Here is a 22647-nt window from a genome sequence, read left to right as displayed (position 1 = left end):
GATTGTTTCCTCCTTTGACTTATGAATAATCTGTTATTATAATCTGTTTCAAGTTTCTGTGTAGAATTCATTTTCATTTCTCTTGGGTATACACACCTAGGAGTAGAAATGGTTGGTCAAATGGTAATTCTGTGTTTAGCTTTTTGAGAAAGTGCCAAACTGATTTTCACAGCAGCTGCACCATTTCACATACCCATTAACAGCAGTGTACCAAGAATCTCTATTTCTCCACACCCTCATCAACACTTGTTATATTCTGTTATTTTGATTATAGCCATCCTGTTGGATGTGAAGTGATGCCTTCAGTGTGGTTTTGATTTGAATTTCTTAATGACTGATGAAGTTGAACATCTTTTCATGTGCTTATTGGCCATGTGTCTATCTTTGGAGAAATTTCTGTTGACATCCATTGCCCTTTTTTTTTTTAAGATTTACTTACTTTATTTATTTCTCCCCTTCCCCACCCCATTGTTTGCACTCACTGTCAGCTCTCTGTGTCTGTTCGTTGTGTCTTGTTTCTTTTTTAGGAGGCACCAGGAACCAAACCCAGGAATTCCAATGTGGGAGGAAGGCACCCAATGACTTAAGCTACTTCTACTCCTGCTTGTTGTGTCTCTCATTGTGTTTCCTTATTGTGTCATCTCGTTGCGTCAGCTTGCTGTGCTAGCCTGTTGCGTTAGCTCGCTGTCTTGCTTTTCTTTTAGGACCTCGTGGTAGGCAAGCACCAAACTGTTTGAGCCATATATCTGCTTCCCCATTGCCCATTTTTTAATTGGAATGTATGTCTTGTAAGAGTTATTTATATCTTCTGAATACTATACTCTTATCACATAGATGATTTGAAAATATTTTATCAGATATACTTTGCAAATATTTTCTCCTGTTCTGTAAGTTCTTTTCACTTTCTCGATAATGTCTGCTGCACAAAAATTTTTAATTTGATGAAGCCCAATTTATTTATTTATTTTCTTTTATTGGTTGTGCTTTTGGAGTCATATCTAACAATCCATTGCCAAATGTGAGGTCATGAAGATTTACACTTCATGAGGTTTTCCAGTTGTTCCAGCACCACTCTTAAAGAGGTCATTCTTTCCCATTTATTGTATTTGATACCTTTGTTGAAAAACTGTTGGTTATAGATGTATGGACCTACTTCAGGATTCTCAATCCTATCCCATTGGTCTATATGTATATTCTTATGCCCATACCACAGCCCATACCACAGCTTTTTTTTTTCTTAGAGCAGTTATATGTTTACAGAAAAATTGTGCAGAAAGTACAGAGTTCCCATATATACTCTCTCATATGCACAGCTTTCCCTGTTATTAACATTTCGTATTAGCTTGTTACCTTTGCTACAATTGATGAGCCAGTATTATTATAATTACATTATTAATTTTATTCCCTAGTGTCCATTAGGATTCACTCTTTGTTATATACAGTTCTATTGGGGTTTTGTTTTTATTTTTAAATCTTGGTTGCATAAATCTTGGTTCCCATTTTAACCACTTCCAAGTATGCAATTCAATGATATTAATTACATTCATAATGTTGTGCTATCATTACCACCATCCATTACCAAAACTTTTTCATCCCCTAAGCATAAATTTTGTACCACTTAACTGTTAACACCCATTCCCCACCTCCACCCCTCGTAACTTGTATTCAATTTTCTCACTCTGTTGATTTGCATATGCTAATTCATATAAATGAGCGCAAACAATATTTGTCCTTTTGTGTCTTGTCTAGCTTATTTCACTCAATATGATATCTTCAGGATTCCTCTATGTAGCATGTATCAGAACTTCTGTCCTTTTTACAGCTGAATGGAAAATGGAATAGTTTCCATTGAATTTCCATTCTTTGTATATATGTATAAACCACATTCTGTTTATCCATCACACTGTTTTGATTATTGTAGCTTTGTAGTAAGATTTGAAATCATGAAGCATGAGTCTTCCAACTTTATTCTCTTTTTCAATAATGCTATTCAGTCCCTTACAGTTCCATATGAATTTGAAGATCATCTTTTACATTTCTGCAAAAAAAAATGCTATTGGGATTTTGATAGGGATTACATTGAATCTGAGATTGCTTTAGGTAGGATTGGCATCTTTAATAGTATTCAGTCTTCCAATCCATGAACATGGATGTCTTTCCATTTAATTAGACCTTTAATTTCTTTCAGAAATATTCTATAGTTTTCAGTATCTTTCACTTCCTTGGTGACATACACGTGTTCGTCGTATTTTTATATGCTCTTATAATCGTTCTTTAAATTTTATAGTAATGTCCTGCTTTCATTTCTCATTTCAGTTATTTGGGTCTTTCATCTTTTTTTCCTTAGTCTAGCTAAAGATTTTTCAGTTTTGATGATCTTTTCAAAGATCCAACTTTTGGTTTTGTTGGTTTTTCTATTGCCTTTCTATTCTCTATTTCATTTTCTCCACCCTTTATCTTCATTATTTCCTTCCTTCTGCTCACTCTGGTTTAGTTTACTTTTCTTTTCCTAACTCCTTAATGTATAGAGTTAGGTTGTCAGTTTGATACTTAAAGCAATAAATTTCCTTTTGAGCACGGCTTTTGCTGTATCCTATAAGTTTTTTGGTATGTTGTGTTTTTATTTTTGTTCATCTCAAAGTAGTTTTTTTCTCTTTTTTTACCCATTGGTTGTTAAGATGTGTTACTTAATTTCTTTGTATTTGTGAATTTTCCAGTTTTCCTTTGGTTGTTGATTTCTAGCTTCATTCCATTGTGATCAAAGAGGATACTTTGGATGATTTCAGTATTTTAAATATTTATTTAAAATTGTTTTATGGGATAACATGTGCTTTAAATGGAGAATGTTCTATGTGTCCTTGAGACAAAGGCGTGGTATACTGTTAATGGGTAGAGTGTTAGGAATATATCTATTATGTCAAGCGGTTTTTTAATATTGTTAAAATCCTCTATTTCCTTATTGAACTATCTGGAAGCTCTGACCTTTATTAAAAATGGTGTATTCATGTCTCCAACTATTATTTTAGAACTGTCTGCCTTTGATTCTATCACTGTTTCCTTCATATATTTGGGGATTTGTTGTTTGATACATACATGTTTATAATTGTTATTTGTTCTTGATGAATTGACTGTTTTATCAGTAAATTATATCCTTCTTATAACAATATTTGACTTAGTATCTATTTTGTCTGAAATTATATAACTACCTCAGGTGTCTTTGATTGCTATTTGCATGGAGTATCTTTTTGCATCTTTTTATTTTCAACCTGTTTTTTCTTGTGTATAATATGAGTCTCTTGTAAGTACTATATATATATATATAGTTGGATCATCATTTTTCTTAATCCATTCTGCCAATCTCTCTTTTCAATTGGTGAGTTTAATCCATTTACATTTAAAGCAATTACTGATGATGCAGTACTACTACGGCTTTGCCACTTGTGGCCTGTATGTCTTTTATCTTTTTTTCCTCCATTTCTCCAATACTGCCTTCTTTTGTTTCTGATTGAGGTTTTTTGTAAAGAGTACCATTTTGTTTCCCTCTTTATGGTTACCATGGGGATTACAGTCAGCATCCTAAATTTGTACCAAACTAGTTTGAATTGATACCAACTTAGCTTGAATAGCATACATTAACTCTGCTCTTATCCTGTTCTATTCCCTTCCCTGCTTTATGCTGTCATTGTCTCACATTACATCTTTATACAATATGTGTCCATTAACTTAGATTTATAATTATTTTATGCACTTGTTTTTTAAATCATATTGGAAATAAAAAGAGGATTTACAAATCAAAAATAAAATAATACTAATTTTTATATTTACCTATGTACTTAACATTACCTAACAGCTTTATTTCTTCTTTTTATTTTTTTTGAGTTACTATCTAGTGTCCTTTCATTTCAACTTGAAAGACTCCCTTTAGCATTTTTTGGTAGGGCAGGTTTACTAGTAATAAACTGCATTAACCTTTGCTTATCTGCGTATACCTTAATTTTTCCTTTTTTTTTTTAAATTATTTCTCTCCCCTTCCCCCCTGTGGTCTGTTCTCTGTGTCCATTCACTGTGTGTTCTTCTGTGTCCGCTTGCATTCTTGTCATGCAGCACTGGGAAACTGTCGCTTTTTTTGTTGCGTCATCTTGCTGCGTCAGCTCTCCCTGTGTGCAGCGCCACTCCTGGGTGGGCTGTGCTTTTTTTGCACGGGGTGGTTGTCATTGCAGAGCACACTCCTTGCACATGGGGCACCCCTACGTGAGGGACACCCCTGCGTGGTACGGCACTCCTTGTGCACACAGCACTATGCATGGGCCAGTTCACCACACGAGCCAGGAGGCCCTGGGTACTGAACCCTGGACCTCCTATATGCTAGGTGGCTGCTCTATCAGTTGAGCCACAACCACCTCCCTTTTCCTTCATTTTTGAATGGTAGTTTTGCTATATATAGAACTCTTTGTTGATACTCTTCTTTCAGCTCTTTAAATATATCATCTCACTGCTTTCTGAAATCCTTTGTTTTTGATGAAAAAATCAGCTATTATTCTTATTGAGGAATCCTTGTATCTGATGAATTGCCTCTCTCTTTGCTCTTTTCAAGATTTTGTCTTTATCGTTTAGCAATTTGATTATAATGTGTCTCAGTGTAGATATCTCATTTTATCTTGCTTGGAGATTTTTGAACTTCTGTAATGTGTCGGTTTATGTCTTTTATCAAATTAGGGAAGTTTTTGGCCATTATTTTTTTTCACATATTCTTTTTATCTTTTTCTCTCTGTTTCCTACTTGGATATCTCTACTGCACAGGTTGGTGTGCTTGATGGTCCCATAGATTCCCTAGAGTCTTCATTTTTCTTTCTGCTCCTCAAACTGGATAGTTTCTATTGCCCTATCTTCAAGTTCAGTGATTATTTCTTCTGCCTGCTCAAATCACCTGTTGAAATTCTCTAGTGAGTTTTTCATTTCAGTTATTGTATTTTTGAGCTCCAGAATTTCCATGTGATTTCTTTTTACAATTTTTCTCTTTAATTGATATTCCATACTTGTTCATACATCATTCTAATTGCCTTTAGTTTTTCGCCAATGGTTTCTTTCAGGTCTTTGAGTATATTTAAGGCATTTAATTTAAAGGCTTCGGTAAGTCCAATATCTCGGCTTCTTCTGAGATGCTTTCTGTCAGTTTCTCTTTTTCCTGTCAATGGGCCATACTCTGCTGTTTCTTTGTATGCATTGATGATTTGTTGTTGAGAACTTGACATTTCGAATATTGTAATGTGGTAATTGGAAATCAGATTCCCCTCTCTCCCCAGATATTGCTGTTGTTTCTTGTTGAGGATTGCAGTTGTCCATTTAGATGAGTGACTTTTCCAAACTATTTTGCAAATACTTGTTGTGTGTGGTCACTGATGTATCTGTTCCGTTATCTTTTTGGTCAGTGGACAAAGACTTCTTGACTGGCTGAATCCAAGAACAAAGCAGAAAAGTTGTTCTGTCTCTTTAAACTTCTTTGACAGACACAGCCCAGGAAATCTCACTGAAACAATGGGCAGCCTCTGTGCCAGTCCCTCAGTGACCTGCCAGGCAAATCAAAATACACAGTCCCAATTATTAGAGGACAGTGTCCTTATTACCCACCCTGGCACTAGCAAGCCATACAGGGAATGTGTGCCAGCTGTCCCCCTGGCTGCAGGGCTGCAGGACAGGGAATGGTAGCCACTATACAAAAGACCAGAATTTACCAACCTCTTTCTTCATCGAGCAGTCACCTGGATGTGCAAATGTTCCAGCCAGACTTCTGAGTTCCAAAATAGTTGATTGTAATAGTTCTTGTTGGATCAATAGTTAGTTTTAACAGAAGGACCAATTCCTGGAACTCCTGTTCCACCATCTTCTGTGATGTCACACTGTCCACATTATCACTTAGTAGCCCTGTAGTTATAGAACCAAGCTAGACTTTGAGAGTTTTAGCTGCTATTCACATTTGAATAACACTTGAAATGTTCATTTTTATTTTATATCCCCAACCCCAACAGTGCTTGACAGTGATTTATTCAGTAAAGAATGGATGAATGAAATGTGTGTCTGTGTGTGAGTGTCTCCATTGAAGGGTCGTTAAAAGGGCCATGGTATAGGAAGTTTGAATTTAGTAAATATAGTCTACACAAGATCATGCAATGGTGGATATAGGACATATTGAATTACAGCCAAAATGTATAGAAGTCTATAAGCTAAAGTGTAAACCATAATGTAAAACAAGGTAACCTAAAAATTTAGAAAATTGTACAGTCTCCTCCATCTGTTTTTTAAACCCAACTGGTGGCCTCTTTTACACATTGTTGTATGGATTGCTTTTAGTATTTACATTATGTCATTCCATATAAAAATTTAAAAAATTAATCCCCCTCTTTAGTTTGTTTTCATCTTTGCTCTTATGAACAATGCTGCAGTAAATAGCTTTGCATATGTGTCATTTTGGACCTAAATGAGAATATCTGTGGGATGAATTCTTAGAAGTAGAATTTTTGGATAAAAACGTTTCTGGATTTCAAAATATTGATATATGTTGCCCAAAGGATTGTACCAATTTATACTTCCCTCAGCAACATGAGATATATCAGATTTTTAGCTATGTTTCAGTAAAGTTGGCTTATCAGAGGAACTGAACTGGAAACTTGAGAAAGGAAAGTCCACTCTGAAGGAAAATTGGTGCTGCTACATTTTTCAAGAGGCTGATATCTCTTGGTGGTCTACGTCTATTCCTAAGAATCATCTGACATCATAGTTAAAGTTCCCTTAATGTACTTCTCATGCTACATTCATTTAAAATAATATGGTACTATTTTCACATATCTTGTAAGCTCTTTGAGTATTCATAGTGAATATTTCTCTTTACAGGTAGGTGCCACATCTTAATATATGTTCAACCCAGCTGTATTAGTCAGCCAAAGGGGTCCTGATACAAAATACCAGGAACTGGTTGGCTTTTATAAAGGGCATTTATTTGGGTAGGAGCTTACAGGATACCAGACCATAAAGCATAAGTTACTTCCCTCACCAAAGTCTACTTGGAGCAAGATGGCTGATGATGTCTGGAAGGGTTCAGGCTTCCTGGGTTCATACATTCCTGGGGCTTGCTTTACTCTGGGTTCAAGTTTCCTTCCTTCCTGGTGCTGGCTTCTCTTTCCTCTGGGTGCTGACTTCCCGGGTCTTCAGCATCAAACTCTCAGAAATCCTCAACTCTGTTCTTCGCCATGCCTTTTATCTGTGAGTCCCCACCCACAAAGGGGTGGGGACACAACACCCTAATCATAACTCAATCATGCCCAAGTACAGATCGGATTACAAGCATAATCCAATATTTCTTTTTGGAATTCGTCAATTATATCAAACTGCTACATAGCAGAAACATTCCTTCATACAAAATTTCAGAACTTAAAAATGAATGAATAGATGTCTTGCTTAAATGGGTGCCAGTAGAAAAAAAAAATCAGCAGGGCTCTTTTCTCAAATGAACTCTGAGGAGCTCCACTATATTATGAGGAGCAGTTCCATCTTGGAGTGGTGGTGGGGGGTCAGTGGGAAGAGGGGGAGCTGGGGGAGATGAAGCAGGTGAGCCCCAGGTCTCCCCAGCCCTATTTCAAGCAGAACTGTTATATACAGGTGGCTTGACTTCTTTCCTTATAGCAGTAAGTAAAATGAGGATGGGGTAACAGTGAATACTCATTTATAATCAGCCTCTGGCATTCAAGTCACACATGAACTTTATCTGGAAGCTTCTTTGTAGTAGACTGATGTTTGAAAACTTAGGCTTAATTTTATTTTTTCTGAGAAGTAAATTTACTATACAGTGAGGGATAATTACATTGAAATATCACTCATTTGCTTAGATTGTTCATATAGGTTTTGATGCAATTACTTTTTCATCAAGAGATTTTTTAAAAATTCAGTGTTTTTATTAGTTTCTAATTTTAAAACCAATGCATGTTTATATGTTTTTGCAATGTTTGTGTATATTATTATAAGGTAGGATTTCAATAACTCTGGGAACTACCTCCCAGTACTGATCACTACTAATATCTAGGTTTGGAATTCATTTGCCCAGTTTTTTTTTCTTAACTTTTAAAAAACTGAAGTTTATCATTCATACGTGACCATCCCTGAACATTAAGTGTATAGTATAAGTTATAAACTTAACAAAACAAACATGTATATCATCATACAGGGGTCCTGTACATTACCCCACTACCACCACCTTGCATTGTTGTGAAACAATTATTAGTTGTCCTATGGGATGGGCTGATTGTTAGGGTTTCCTACTCTGTCGCTATCTTAGGTCCTCCCCTGCCCAGAGTTTTTAAGGAATAAACTAACATATAAATTTTACCTTTCCTTTAAAGAGGTACTATCATATTATATATAGTGTTTCATGATTTTCTTTCTTCACTGGACAATAAGATGGGTAAACATATATAAATAATTTCTGGGTTAGCATGTATAGATTCCCTCCATTCTTTTACATTTCCCTGTGAGCGAACATTTAAATTGTAATAAACATCCTTTATAAATATTTGCCTATTTGGATAAATGCCTAGAAGTAGAATTTCTAGGTCAAAGGTTTGACCTTTTTACAGTTTGATCAATGGGCCCTATAAAATGTTATATTGCCATCCTGATTTTTATAGGGAATAAACTTAATAACCTTTCAGAAATTTTAGCTAGGTGGTGCATCATCATTAATGTACACCAGTTTTTCTAATATAAGGTTTATGATAATATAAAAATCTTTAAAATGAAAGCTTGGAACTTTTTATTTTTACAGTGATGGAATGGGGAGAAGATATTGAAGCAATTTCAAAGGATGAAGCAGTGATGTTGGTGAATCATCAAGCGACAGGAGATGTGTGCACTCTGATGATGTGCCTGCAGAACAAAGGACTGGTAAGCTATGCTGAAAGCAAGCGGTAGACACCCAGAAAGGGAGGGACAATTTTTCCCCCTGTGTTATGGTTGATAACTTATTTGTTCCTTTGTATTATGATATACACATTAGACTTAAATGTATACTTTTCTTGAAAATGTAGAAAGTATTTTTTAAAAGACTCAACATAATTCTAAGTTACTCCAGGTGGGAAATTTAGAGATCTTTTTAAAAAAGTTACCAAAATGAAAACAAAGTGAGTGTGGGTCAAATTGGGACAGTTTTGAGGTGAAATGGTAGATGGCCAGTCTGAGAAATACAAACACAAAAAGCAGTATTACTTTAGACAAAAAAGTAAAAGTGGTTAGTCAATTAGGTGATCTTGGGATCTTTAGCCGAAAGAATATAAATAAATGTTATTTTGAATTTCATTGGCAAAGTGAATTGAAAAGGAAGATGTTGGGGCTATTTTGTCCTTACTGGGGCTATATTTAAACTGTTGATTTTATATTACTTATTTTGATAACTAAAATGTAGCTATAAACTGGGTGGATTTTAAGATAAATAAAGAGTTTAGAAGAACTAATACCCTAGGAGAATTTTAAAAAGTTATGTTCATAGAAAGCCAAATGAATAGAAAGTTTGTGAAATTAATGTAGTTAATATTTGGCCTGATAGTAAAGATACAAATCAATAGAGGTTAAGTACTTAATATACATGGTTAGCGAATATAAAAAGTATAAAACACCATCATTCTTATCCAGAAGTTTATTAGTCCAGTGGTGGGTGAAGGGAGGGGGTCATAAAAAATACTTAATTGTAAAGTGAGAGATATTCATTGGAGAGTGAGCTTACCATGGATCTGATTGAATAGAAAACTTTGTAGAGAGGGGAGTGAACATAAAGTTACCTTTGAAGAGTAAGTAGAATTTTGTTAGCCAGAGAGGTGAATCAAGGGCCTTTTTCCTAAGTTAAATGAACCTAGCGAAAACTAAGAGGCAGGAATAAGCCTGCTATGTTTTAGGTCTTAGAAATTTTAATTCAGTAGGTCAGGGTGGGGTCAGAAAATGGGTGAGATGAAAGGAAAATATTTATTTGATTATTGAGGAATTTGTTCTCCTTGCTTATTCCAGAGACATAGCCTTGCTGGAATATAGAATAAATTCAATTCCTATAATAACACTATATGAGTATATTTGCATTTATAATAATATTTGACTGTTCTCTAAATCCATGATGTCAAAATTTTTAAAAACTCTTAATAGTTTACAACAAGAAACTCCAATTAACTTTAGCACTTTATTTTTGTTGATATAATAATTACATATATAGTGATTATTTTGAGGGCCTATAATGTCCTTACATGGTTTTGAATCTCAAAGAATGATGAAAATGATTGGTATAAATATGTCTAACTGTATTCTAACTTCAGTTTGACATAGATAACTGTATTAACCAGAATATTAGGCTATCAGAAATTCACCAATCATATGAACAAAAGAAAGTATTGTTTACTTTTATAACATGGTTTGCATTTCTTTGTCTAGAGTTATTTTTCTATTCAGAATAATTTGCTTTTATTTGCAAATTAGTTAATGCTGAACATTTTTATAGTGCTTTTGTATTACTGAATAATTTGAAACCCAGAAGAATTTATCATCTTCTGTCATAAGGGAGTAAATGAGGAATATAGGGTAGAAGCATTGTAATCTTCCTAATAAGTACAGGGTAGTATTAATTTATATTTGTACGTAGGAATGTTTATTGTAAACTCCATGGGTACATTCTAAGAAGGAACACTAAATGCTAAATTGTGGGCCAGTTTTTAAAAATTAGTTTAATGGTGATGTGATTGTAACATAACTTTTTTAATTTAGTGGGCTTTTTGGTGTACCCTGCTGGCATTTCTCAATGGGGGTACTATTTTGGTGTTTTGATAGGAAAACGCTGCTGTTCTTAACTGTCCTGGGCATTGCTGGAAGTTTTGTAACCCCAGCTGCTACTCTCTAAATGTTGACAGTGTTCCATAGTCATTGTGACAACCAAAAATGTCCTATAAATTTCCAAATTCACCCAATGGAGAATCATAGACATTACTGTAAAAAGGACACAAAGTACAAGAACCTTTATTTAAGCCTCTCTAGATGTCTAAATATGCAGAAAATATGTGGTTCCAGATAAAGAATAATTGATGTCAATCAATTTTGTCCTTTGGCAATACTTCACAAAGTTCTGAGGGACAAGCCTATTAAACATTGACAGAGTTGATTTGGGCAACTTGTGTTTACAGATCCTCTATTTTGAGGAATATGAAACAAAGGATTGACTGTATTTTCTGAATGAGCAGCTACATTTTTAATAAGTATCTGTGAAATGGTGAGTCTTACTCTTTCATGGCAATTTATTATAAAATTAAGAAATTTTGTTTCTGTTGAAAGAACTTTATAGATGTTTAATAAGCTCTATTGACTTGTACATGTTTCCCCTAAAATAAGTTAGAGAGGGAAACGGACTTTGGCCCAGTGGTTACGGCGTCCGTCTACCATATGGGAGGTCCGCGGTTCAAACCCCGGGCCTCCTTGACCCGTGTGGAGCTGGCCCATGCGCAGTGCTGATGCGCGCAAGGAGTGCCGTGCCACGCAAGGGTGTCCCCGCGTGGGGGAGCCCCACGCGTAAGGAGTGCTTTTTACGGCGTCCGTCTACCATATGGGAGGTCCGCGGTTCAAACCCCGGGCCTCCTTGACCCGTGTGGAGCTGGCCCATGCGCAGTGCTGATGCGCGCAAGGAGTGCCGTGCCACGCAAGGGTGTCCCCGCGTGGGGGAGCCCCACGCGTAAGGAGTGCGCCCGTGAGGAAAGCCGCCCAGCGTGAAAAGAAAGAGCAGCCTGCCCAGGAATGGCGCCGCCCACACTTCCCGTGCCGCTGACGACAACAGAAGCGGACAAAGAAACAAGACGCAGCAAATAGACACCAAGAACAGACAACCAGGGGAGGGGGGGAAATTAAATAAATAAATAAATCTTTAAAAAAATAAAATAAAATAAGTTAGAGAGGATGGAATTATCCATAGAAAGCCCAGAATATACTTTTGGCGTATTATGGCAATTTATTTGTTTTAGGTGACCTTTCTAACTGAAGAGGTAAAACTACCATGAGTATACCTTAAGGTTACACATAAAAGCTAGTTACTGTAGTATTGGTATTTTAAACAGAGAGGCCAGAAAATTGCAAATAAACTTCATACTGTATATAAAGCTGAAGTAGTTTATAGGTTGGAATCCTCTTGGTTTTTTGTTTGTTTGTTTATTTCCTAAGGTACTTTTTGGCAAATTCCTTTAGGTTCAAATTTCAATTTATTTAAACTGAGTAGTCATCATTGCAAAGCAAAGCAAATCAAGATTGAGAAATGAGATGGTGGTGATTATCACTGTACATCTATCTTCATTCTATAATAGTAAAGCTGATGTAGTAGGAGTTGTGTAACTGAACTGTTTACTGATTCTGGAAAAATTAAGGCAGAAGCTTTAAGACTATATTATCTGTGGGCTTTTATAAAACTGAGCTTTTCCCTTAGTCAGTGCTTAGTTTTTTCCTGATATATAAGTTCATCCATTTTGATGGGTGAGCAGTAATGTTTACATTTACTGTTCCCATGGGAAACCAAAGTAGGCATCTATTGCATTCTTGATTGAGGTTATAGTTTTGCTTTAAGATTTGTAACAAGGGGAAGCGGATGTGGCTCAAGTGATAGGGCTTCTGCCTACCATGTGGGAGGACCCGGGTTCATCCCTGGGGCCTCCTGGTGAAAAAGAAGAAAAAGTGTGCCCGTGTGGCGAGCCAGTCCCTGCATTGTGAGCCGAGTGCCCATGTGAGTGCCCACGTGGTGAGCCAGTGCCTGTGCAAGTTGGTGACACAGTGAGATGATGATGCAACAAAAGAGAGATGTAGGGGAGAGTCAAGGTGAAGTGCAGCAGAAACCAGGAAGTGAGGGGCACAGCTGAGAGGGAACCTCTTTCCACATCAGAGGTCCCCAGGATCAAATCCTGGTGAAACCTAGAGGAGAAAAAAATGAGAATGCAAAAAGAAATAGATACAGAAGATCACAAAGAGAAAGGAGAAGACAGAAAACAAAAACAGCAGGGTGGGGAGAGGGGAGAGGGAAGGGAAGGGGAATAAAAAAAGACTTATAACAAGGAATGCTATTCTTCAGCAGGGAGGAACAATTAACCCGTTCATTAATTAGACCTGGTTTACACTTTTAATTATGAAATTTCCTTGAAATAAAGTCTTCTGCTCTCATTATGGGTATTAACTCTTATCAGCAATGGATAATATTTTTGTATTTAAGGATTAAGGCTCTATAAATGACTTTATCCTAGCTGAGTATAGCCTTGCATAAACTAACAAATATTTTTCATAATATAATTGAACTTATAAATCATTCTCTTAATTGAGTTTTTAAGTATTCTTTTATTTTGAAGATTACTTAGCAGTTTTATTTAGCCAAATTTATTTAGCCGTCAAGGTACACTCACATTTTATAAAGCCTTAGTACTTATTAAACATATAATCCTATGTTGATAACTTTAACCATTTTATTGTATTGTTTCAAAATCATTTTATAAATTAGATAAGGATTACCAGAGACTTTCTTTAGGGTACAAAAAAATTTGAAATCATTAATTTCAAGTTTAAGAAGCTAGTTCAGCTTCATTTGGTATATATTGATACAGCTATGATTTAGGATTCCCAGACTTTCAATCAAGACCTGTAATTTTTCATGTAAACTCTATTAGTAACTGTACTTTATTTGTAGAAATGACATTAGATTTAAGATATTTAAATTAATAGATGCTTAGATGACTATATTTAAAAGTTAGAGATCTGGGTAGACTATAGTCAGATTTCTTCTCTCCAATATTTAATTATTTCTTGCTTTTAAATATTTTAGGTGGTTGCTCAGATGATGTGGTTGATGGATCATATTTTTAAGTACACAAACTTCGGAATTGTTTCTCTAATTCATGGAGACTTCTTTATAAGGCAGGTAAGTAATGAGCATTTTTTCCACAGTGGATAGCTGATTCTTTATTGTAAAAAGAGGCGTAACAAAGCCAATCATAATAGGTAGAACCAGTTCTAGTATTCTGAATCTGTTACCTAAAACACTTATTTCGATCTGAATTTGAATTTGCATAAGTATTGATAGGCCGTTAATGCAAATATTCATACCTCTACCCCATTCCTATTTAGGATATAAATCAGTTTAAGTAAACATTTATCAAGCAACTGTCATATATCCTTGCTCTTCCACTTCTTAGCTATGTGAATAAATGAGAATTAAAAAACAGTAGCCCCCTCATTGTAGTGATGATCCTCAGATCATGGAGGGGAAAAATTATACAAAATTATTGGTATACTTTGGGCTAAAAGTAGAAAATTATGTTCTCCAAAACATTGCCCTTTTATTAATACATTTTGTTACATACGTAAAGTCCACATTTAAAAGTATATGGAAGATTTGAAGATTCTTTTCTATTCAAGAGCAATATTTCCCCCCTGATAGATTACTAATAAAAATCTTGACTAGGGGGAAGGGGATTATTAATGTGAAGGAAAAAAAGTCTCTTGCTTCTACTAGATATTCCCAAGAATAGTAAAAATATTTTACATGTAGTCTTGGGAACTTAATAACTAGCTTAATCATAATTCAATGGAGTAACTAGTTAGAAAATGTCTTGTTTTGCATTTGAAATGCATTTAATCCAAAGACTGAAAACATACTAATTATTATGGGGAGCTTCTGTAATTTTGCTGGCTGGAAAATATATTTACTTGTGATTTTGGGCCTTCCTCCAAATTTCCTGGATTCCTCTTTTCAGTTTCCAAGTAATTCTTTTTACTTTTGCTCACAACTAAGATCCAGTCCATCAGTATATCCTGTTAGCTTTACCTTCAAATTTTTTTCCTGAACGTAGCTACATCTCACTACATCTCATTATACTCCCTGGTCTGGACTACTGCAGTGTTTCCCAACTTGTTTCCTGTAGTTTTTTTGTTACAGTAGCAGAAGAATTTCTTAAAATGTCAATAAGATCACGACACTCTCTGTCAGAACTATTCAGTGATTTCCCATCCCCAATTACTTAAGCTGGCCCTTCTTATCTCATCTCCGCCTGCCTCTCCAATTTCGCCTCCTGCCTCTGTCTTCCTCATTCCTCATTCTTTGGCCACTCTGGCCTTTGTACTGTCTTTGATTTGCCAAACTTGTTCCCCGCCTTAAGGGCCTTTGTCTTTCCTGTGCTCCCTACCTGGAACACTGCCGCTGCTCTTCATAGTGCTGTTCCCTTACATAACAGCGTCTGCTCAAGTGTCACCTCCTCAGAGCTGCTTTTCCTGGCCTTTTTGACCCTCTCTATTCTTTTACTCTGCTTTTCTTCCTAATAACATTGAATTATTTATTAACACTCCTTGTAGATTATCTTCTCCACTAGAACATAAACTGCAAGAGGTTGTCTTATTTATTCCCCTTATCTCTGGTATCCAGGACAACCATATAATGCCTGCTCAGTAAATAGTCAATGAGTTCATAAATGAATGAATTTTCAGGAACAATCAGAGCAATTTGCCTTTCCTCCTTCCTCCACACACACATGGACACACAAGGGGTTTAAGTCCTAAAAATTTCTCTATTTTTACCACTGGTCAAAAAAGGAAGTAAGTGGGGAAAATCACTATTCTGTGAGTGGGTTTGTTTTTATTAGTTTTTCATTTAAAAAATGTATTGAATTGTATCGCTCATACATAAACAATAAGTGTACAAGTTGTAGACTTACAAAACAAACGTGTAACATTATACAGGGCTCTCATATTTCACCCTACCACCAATACCTTGCTTTGTTGTGAAACATTTTTAACAAACGATGAAAAAGCATCCTCAAAATATTACTGTTGGCGGTGGACTTGGCCCAGTGGTTAGGGCATCCGTCTACCACATGGGAGGTCTGTGGTTCACACCCCGGGCCTCCTTGACCCGTGTGGAGCTAGCCCTTGTGCAGTGCTGATGCACGCAAGGAGTGCCCTGCCATGCAGGGGTGTCCCCACGTAGGGGAGCCCCACGTGCAAGGAGCGCGCCCCGTAAGGAGATCCGCCCAGCGTGAAAGAAAGGGCAGCCTGCCCAGGAATGATGCTGCACTCACGGAGAGCTGATGCAAGAAGATGATGCAACAAAAAGAGACACAGATTCCCGTGCCACTAACAACAACAGAAGTGGACAAAGAAGACACAGCAAATAGACACAGAGAACAGATAACTGAGGTGGGGGGATAAGGGGAGATAACCAAAGTATCTTACATTTGGTGTATTTCCCCCCCAACCCACCATATTATTATTATTATTTTATATCATTCATACATGAGCATACATAAACAATAAGTGTATAGTAAAAGTTGTGAACTTACAACGCAAGCATGCATAACATCATACAGGGGCTCCATACTTCAACCCACCACCAATACCTTGCATTGTTGTGAGACATTTGTTATAAATTTTGAAAGAATATAGTCAAAATCTTGCTACTAACTATAGTCATCTTACATTTGGTGTATTTCTTCCCCAACCCACCCTATTATTATTTTTAAAATATATTTTTATTACAGAAGTTGTGAACTTAAAAAACAATCATGCTCATGTGTAGAATTCCCATATAATAACCCTCCATCAACATACCACACTGTGGTGGAACATTTGTTACAGATTGTGAGATGATATCATTAGACTATTACCATTAGCATGGTCCATAGTATACATTTGGCACACTTTTTCCATACTCCCCCTCTATCAACACAGTACACCTTTGGCATAGATGCATGAATATTACAGGATTGATATTAACCACAGTCTATATGTCACTCCAATTGTATTTTTCCCATGCTTCTCCACATTTCCACCACCCTGCAATAATGGTGTATATCTGCTCTAATTCAGAAAGGACACTCTTGCATCTGTACCATCAACCACAATTCTCATCCACATCTGGGCTTATTGTGTTATTCAGTCCCTGTATTATTCTCTAGCTTTCTTTCAGTTGACATTTACATCCCTAGACTACCCTTTCCAGCCATATTCCCATTTATAAACCAGTTATTATTCACTATAATGGGTTACCATTAACTCTCTACATTTCCACACTTTTAGAGTAAAGTTACTTAAAACTTCTACATACATTAAGAATCAGTAGTTCATCTCAATTCTCCTCTTATCTCCATCAAGAATCCACCATATACCACAAGGTCTTGAAGATGTTTTTGTCCATTTTCTTCTAGAAGCTTTATAGTTCTTGCTTTTATATTTAGTTTTTTTATCTATTTTGAGTTAATTTTTGTATAAGGTGTGAGATAGGGGTCCTCTTTCTTTCTTTTGGCTATGGATTTACCTTTCTCCCAGCACCATTTGTTGAATGGACCATTCTGCCTGAGCTGGGTAGGTTTGACAGGCTTGTCAAAAATCACTTGACTATAGATGTGAGGGTCTATTTCTGAACTATCAGTTTGGTTCCATTAGTCTATTTGTCTTTATGCCAGTACTATGCTGTTTTTTTTTACCGTTGTAGCTAGGTAATATGATTTAAAGTTCAGAAGTGAGAGCCCTCCAACTTTGCTTTTCCTTTTAAAGATGTTTCTGGCTATTTGGGACCCCTTACCCTTCCAAATAAATTTGATAATTGTGTTTTCCATTTATTTTAAAAATGCTGGAGGAGTTTTTATTGGGATTGCATTGAATCTGTATATCAATTTGGGTAGAATTGACTTCTTAATGATATTTAGTCTTCCAAACCATAAGCATGGATTGCTCTTCCAATTATTTAGATCTTTTTTATTTCTTTTAACAATGCATTGTAGTTTTCTGTATACAAGTGCTTTACATCATTGGTTAAGTTTATTCCTAAATATTTGATTCTTTTAGTTGCTATTGTAAATGGAATTTTTTTCCTGACTTCCTCCTCAGATTGCGTATTAACTGGTGTCTTTTAAAGTCTATTTCATCTGATATAAGTATAGCTACTCTGGCTTTTTTTTTTTTTTTTTCATTACTGCATGCATGAAATATCTTTTTCTGCCTTTCACTTTCAATCTGTTGGTATCCTTGTGTCTAAAGTGAGTCTCTTGCAGATAACATATTGATGGCTCATATTTTCTTAATCTATTTTGCTAGTGTATATGTATAATAATCCAAGTTATGCAGCCTAGACTGTAGTTCCCCAGAAAGACTGATGAAGCACACCCTTCCTCTCCTGACTGGCATGGGGATAGAGCTGCACATGTGGGCAGCAGTCTATGCCATGTGGGTCCAAAATGGCCACAGTTGCCCCAGTAGACTTCCGACTATTCAGTCTATGCCAGCCGAATGTACCTGCAGTTATGCCGAGAGGCTGGTGCAGGTCGTTACACTTCAGCCAGTTGAATCCACCAATCAGTAGCTGAAGCCAGTGACCAACTGTCTCTCTCTCCTCCATTTCTGGCAAATGGAGCCTCCAACTCCAGCCACAGAATAACTCCAGAGGTGGCTTGCACCACCAGAGTAGAATGATTGCCAGCCTCTGCAGCTTGGCTTGTAGTTTCCTGGAGAGGCTGGTGCATGTTCCTCCAGCTTCCTCCCTGCTGGAGGTTGGGCTGGGGCTTAGGTTAGAGCTGCAATCTGATCTGGGTGGAAAGAAGCCAGTCTCTACCATCACTGTGATTTTCAGTCTACACTCCTTCCCCTCATGCAGGGTGCAGAGTTAAATGGCATCTACCAGCCTCTTTCGGACTTGGACAGGTTGAAACTGTTCTTAGCATTATACTTTAGCCAGCTGAGTTTACTAATCAGTAGCTGAAGTGGGTGCCCAACCGTCTCTTCCTACCCATTTTTGGGAAATGGAGTTTCCAACTCCAGCCACGAAATAGCTCCCGAGGCGGCTTGTATCACCAGTGGAGGATGGGCACCAGCCTCCGCAGCATGGAGTGCTCTACTCATGAATCCTCTCTGCAGATGGGCAGTCTCCTTCCATTCTTTCAAGGATGCCTCAGGGTGCTCTTCTGGTTTCCTGGAACCCCCAAACAGGTGTTTTAGATAGCCCTTGGTGATTACTGTCTGGTAGCATGAGCTGACTCTTGGAGCTCCTTACTCTGCCTCCATCTTGCTCATTATTCTATGATTGGTTTTTAATTTAGAAGCTGTTATTTTCTATTTAATTTTATGGCATTTCAATTTTAGATGTACCTATACTTTTATTTGTGTATTCCTTCCAGGGAAGATCTCATCGTGACCAACAACTTCTTCTTTTAAAAAAGCACCTAGAAAATAATTACAGGAGCAGAGATCGAAAATGGATTGTTTTATTTCCAGAAGGGGGCTTCCTCAGGAAGAGGCGAGAAACAAGTCAGGCATTTGCAAAGAAAAATAACTTGCCATTTCTTACACATGTCACCCTGCCAAGGATTGGAGCAACAAAGATTATTTTGAGTGCACTTGTAGCACGACAGGAAAATGGAATTCCAGCAGGAGGAGATGCTAAAGAATTAGGTATGATAATTTTTAGCATTTTTTTCTCCTTATTGGAATTAAAGGGTTTCTGTAGTTCTAGAAGATGGCTCTGTTGATCTTTTTTGTTTTCGTAATTCTTTTTTAAACATATATTTAAAATTCTTTTTGTCAAATATAAGTAATACTCAGGGGGAAGAGAAAACATAAGTATTTTTGAATTTTTCTGTTTACAAAAGTAGTCCATAATTACAATAATTTATTCAAATAACATAAATGCATAAAGGCAGATGTTTCTTTCTCTTGCCTGCCTACTCTTACTTTTGGCCATTCCCACAGCTTCAGTAAACATTCCTGCAAATATATTTTTACATATTTGTGGAGCTATTTCTGTAGTATAGATTCCTGGAAGTGGAATTACTAGGTTTAAAAAAAAAGGAACATGGGAGTGGGTGTAGCTCAGTTGATTGAACACCTGTTTCCTATATATGAGGTCCTGGGTTCAATCCCTAATACCTCCTTTTAAAAAACCCATTTCCTTCATTTGAGAAGTAAAAAATAAACATATATCATTTCTATTTCCATTGGTATATCTATGATTTGTTTTTCAAGTTTATTAGTCATTTCTATATCTTTTTTTTTTCTTAAGAGGCACCAGGCATTTAACCCTGGATTTCGTATATGGGAAGCAGGCACTTAAACCAATGAGCTATACACGCTCCCCTGTTCCTTCATTTTTATTACAGAGAATGAACTTAATGCAGCTTGGCTTAATGCAGTATGTGTGAGGAACCTTAATAGTGGCTTAATTACTCATTGGTAATAATAAGTATTATTTATTATTGTTAATAATACGTTATTATGGGAAGCAGATGTGGCGCTAGTGATAAGGCCTCTGTCTACCATATGGGAGGACCCAGGTTCTATCCCTGGGGCCTCCTTGTGAAAAAAAAAAAGAGAAAGCATGCCCGTGCAGTGAGCCAGTGCCGGCATGGCGAGCCAAGTGCTCATGTGGGGAGCCAAGTGCCCACGCAGTGAGCCGAGTGCCCATATGGCAAGCTGAGTGCCCATGTGGGTGCCTGACTGGCCAACCGAGTGCCAGCGCCTACATGGCAAGCCAAGTGCTCACGTGAGTGCCCACACAGCAAGCCAGTACCTGTGCAGCAAGCCTAGTGCCCGTGCAGTGAGCCAGTGCCTGCGCAAGTGAGTCATGCCGCAAGATGATGATACAACAAATGAAAGACAAAAGGGAGAGTCAAGGTGATGCACAGCAGAGACCGGGAACTGAGGTGGCACAATTGACAGGGATCCTCTCTCCACATCAGAGGTCCCCACGATCGAATCCTGATGAATCCTAGAGGAGAAAGACAAGAAGACGAAAAGAGAAATAGATATAGAAGATCACACAATGAATGGACACAGAGAGCAAAAAAACAGCAAGGTGGGGGAGGGGGAGGGGAAATTAAAAAAAGAAAAATTATTATTATTGCTAATAATATTTATCAAAAAAATAATCTGAAATACAGGCAAAGAAGTTTATCATAGCCTTATTTACACTATCAAAAATATTGGAAATAGCTTTAGTAGGCAAAAGGGAGAATGGATAAGTAATTATTAAATATCTATACAATGGAATACAACATGGCCATTACAAAAGATATTTATGGAAAGTTTATTGGCTTTGAAAAATGGATATGCTATAATGTTAGTGGGTTTGGGAGAACATGTAGCTGTTGTGAAAACAGTATGGAATCAGGGAAGCAGACTTGGCCCAATGGATAGGGCGTGCGCCTACTACATGGGAGATCTGCAGTTCAAGCCCTGGGCCTCCTTGACCCGTGTGCAGCTGGCCCATGCGCAGTGCTGATGCGTGCAAGGAGTGCCCTGCCACACAGGGGTGTCCCCCACGTAGGGGAGCCCCACGTGCAAGGAGTGTGCCTCGTAAGGAGAGCTGCCCAGCGTGAAAGAAAGTGCAGCCTGCCCAAGAATGGTGCCGCACACATGGAGAGCTGACACAACAAGATGACGCAACAAAAAGAAACACAGATTCCTGGTGCCACTGATAAGGATAGAAGCGATCACAGAAGAACACACAGTGAATGGACACAGAGAGCAGACAACTGGGGGGTGGGGCGGAAGGGGAGAGAAATAAATTTAAAAAATAAATCTTTGAAAAAACACAAAAACACAACAGTATGGAATCAAATACTTAAGTACTAAGGAAGTAGGAAATGAGTGAAAGTTACCAAAATGTTAGTGATTGCTTCTCTGAATTGTAACATTATAGATGATTTCCCCCTATTTCTTAATACTTTCCTGAACTTTCCAGTTTTTTAATAATAAGTGTGGGAAAAGGACTTTGGCCCAGTGGTTAGGGCATCCGTCTACCACATGGGAGGTCCGCGGTTCAAGCCCCGGGCCTCCTTGACCTGTGTGGAGCTGGCCCATGCGCAGTGCTGATGCGGGCAAGGAGTGCCGTGCTACACAGGGGTGTCCCCCGCGTAGGGAAGCCCCACGCGCAAGGAGTGCACCCATAAGGAGAGCCGCCCAGCGCGAAGGAGGGAGCAGCCTGCCAAGGAATGGCGCCGCCCACACTTCCCGTGCCGCTGACGACAACAGAAGCGGACAAAGAAACAAGACGCAGCAAAAAGACACAGAAAACAGACAACCGGGGGAGGGGAGGGGAATTAAATAAATAAAAATAAATCTTTAAAAAAATAATAATAATAATAAGTGTGTGTGTGTGTACATATATATATATTATTTTTTAATTTTTTAATTTTTTTTATTAGGAGGTACTGGGATTTAACCCGGGACCTCGTACATGCGGAGCATACACTCAATCACTGAGCTATACCTGCTCCAAAAAATATATATTGCGTTTATAATCTGGAAAAAGCAAACCACACTCAAAGAAGCAACTATCTTGAAAATAAACTGGTGAATTGTGAAGTTTGGGAGAAGATATTTGTGCCAACAGCATGAAGATAGTTTTGAACAAGTTTATGACACTATTAGTTTGATAAATAAAAAATTGAACAGCTGGAAGAATCTCACTAGGCCTGTTTTCTTAGTAGCATTGTTCTATTTCTATTCTTTAGATAAAAACAAATTTATTTGACTTCAGAAATATGTGTTTTTAAATTACCTTAAGAACCAGATGTGGAAATAATACCCGTGAGATTGCACTTCCTTAGTTTTCTCAAGCAGGTGCTT

General features: G+C 37.3%; 1 protein-coding gene across 7 annotated transcripts in view; it reads left to right on the top strand.

Annotated features, from left to right (window-relative positions):
* The window catches only part of LPGAT1 (lysophosphatidylglycerol acyltransferase 1), a 97353-nt gene that overhangs the window by 33475 nt on the left and 41231 nt on the right, over positions 1-22647 (top strand). For all 7 annotated transcript variants that reach the window (XM_058275168.2, XM_004481004.5, XM_058275167.2 and 4 more), the window contains 3 exons: positions 8813-8931; positions 13862-13957; positions 19200-19473. In XM_058275168.2, coding sequence (XP_058131151.1) covers positions 8813-8931; positions 13862-13957; positions 19200-19473 — 489 coding nt within the window. The remainder of the gene's footprint in view (positions 1-8812; positions 8932-13861; positions 13958-19199; positions 19474-22647) is intronic.

This window comes from Dasypus novemcinctus, chromosome 13 (genome assembly GCF_030445035.2).
Source record: "Dasypus novemcinctus isolate mDasNov1 chromosome 13, mDasNov1.1.hap2, whole genome shotgun sequence".
NCBI lineage: Eukaryota > Metazoa > Chordata > Mammalia > Cingulata > Dasypodidae > Dasypus > Dasypus novemcinctus.
The sequence above is the reverse complement of the archived record's forward strand: the minus strand, read 5'-3'. Positions and strand labels throughout refer to the sequence as shown.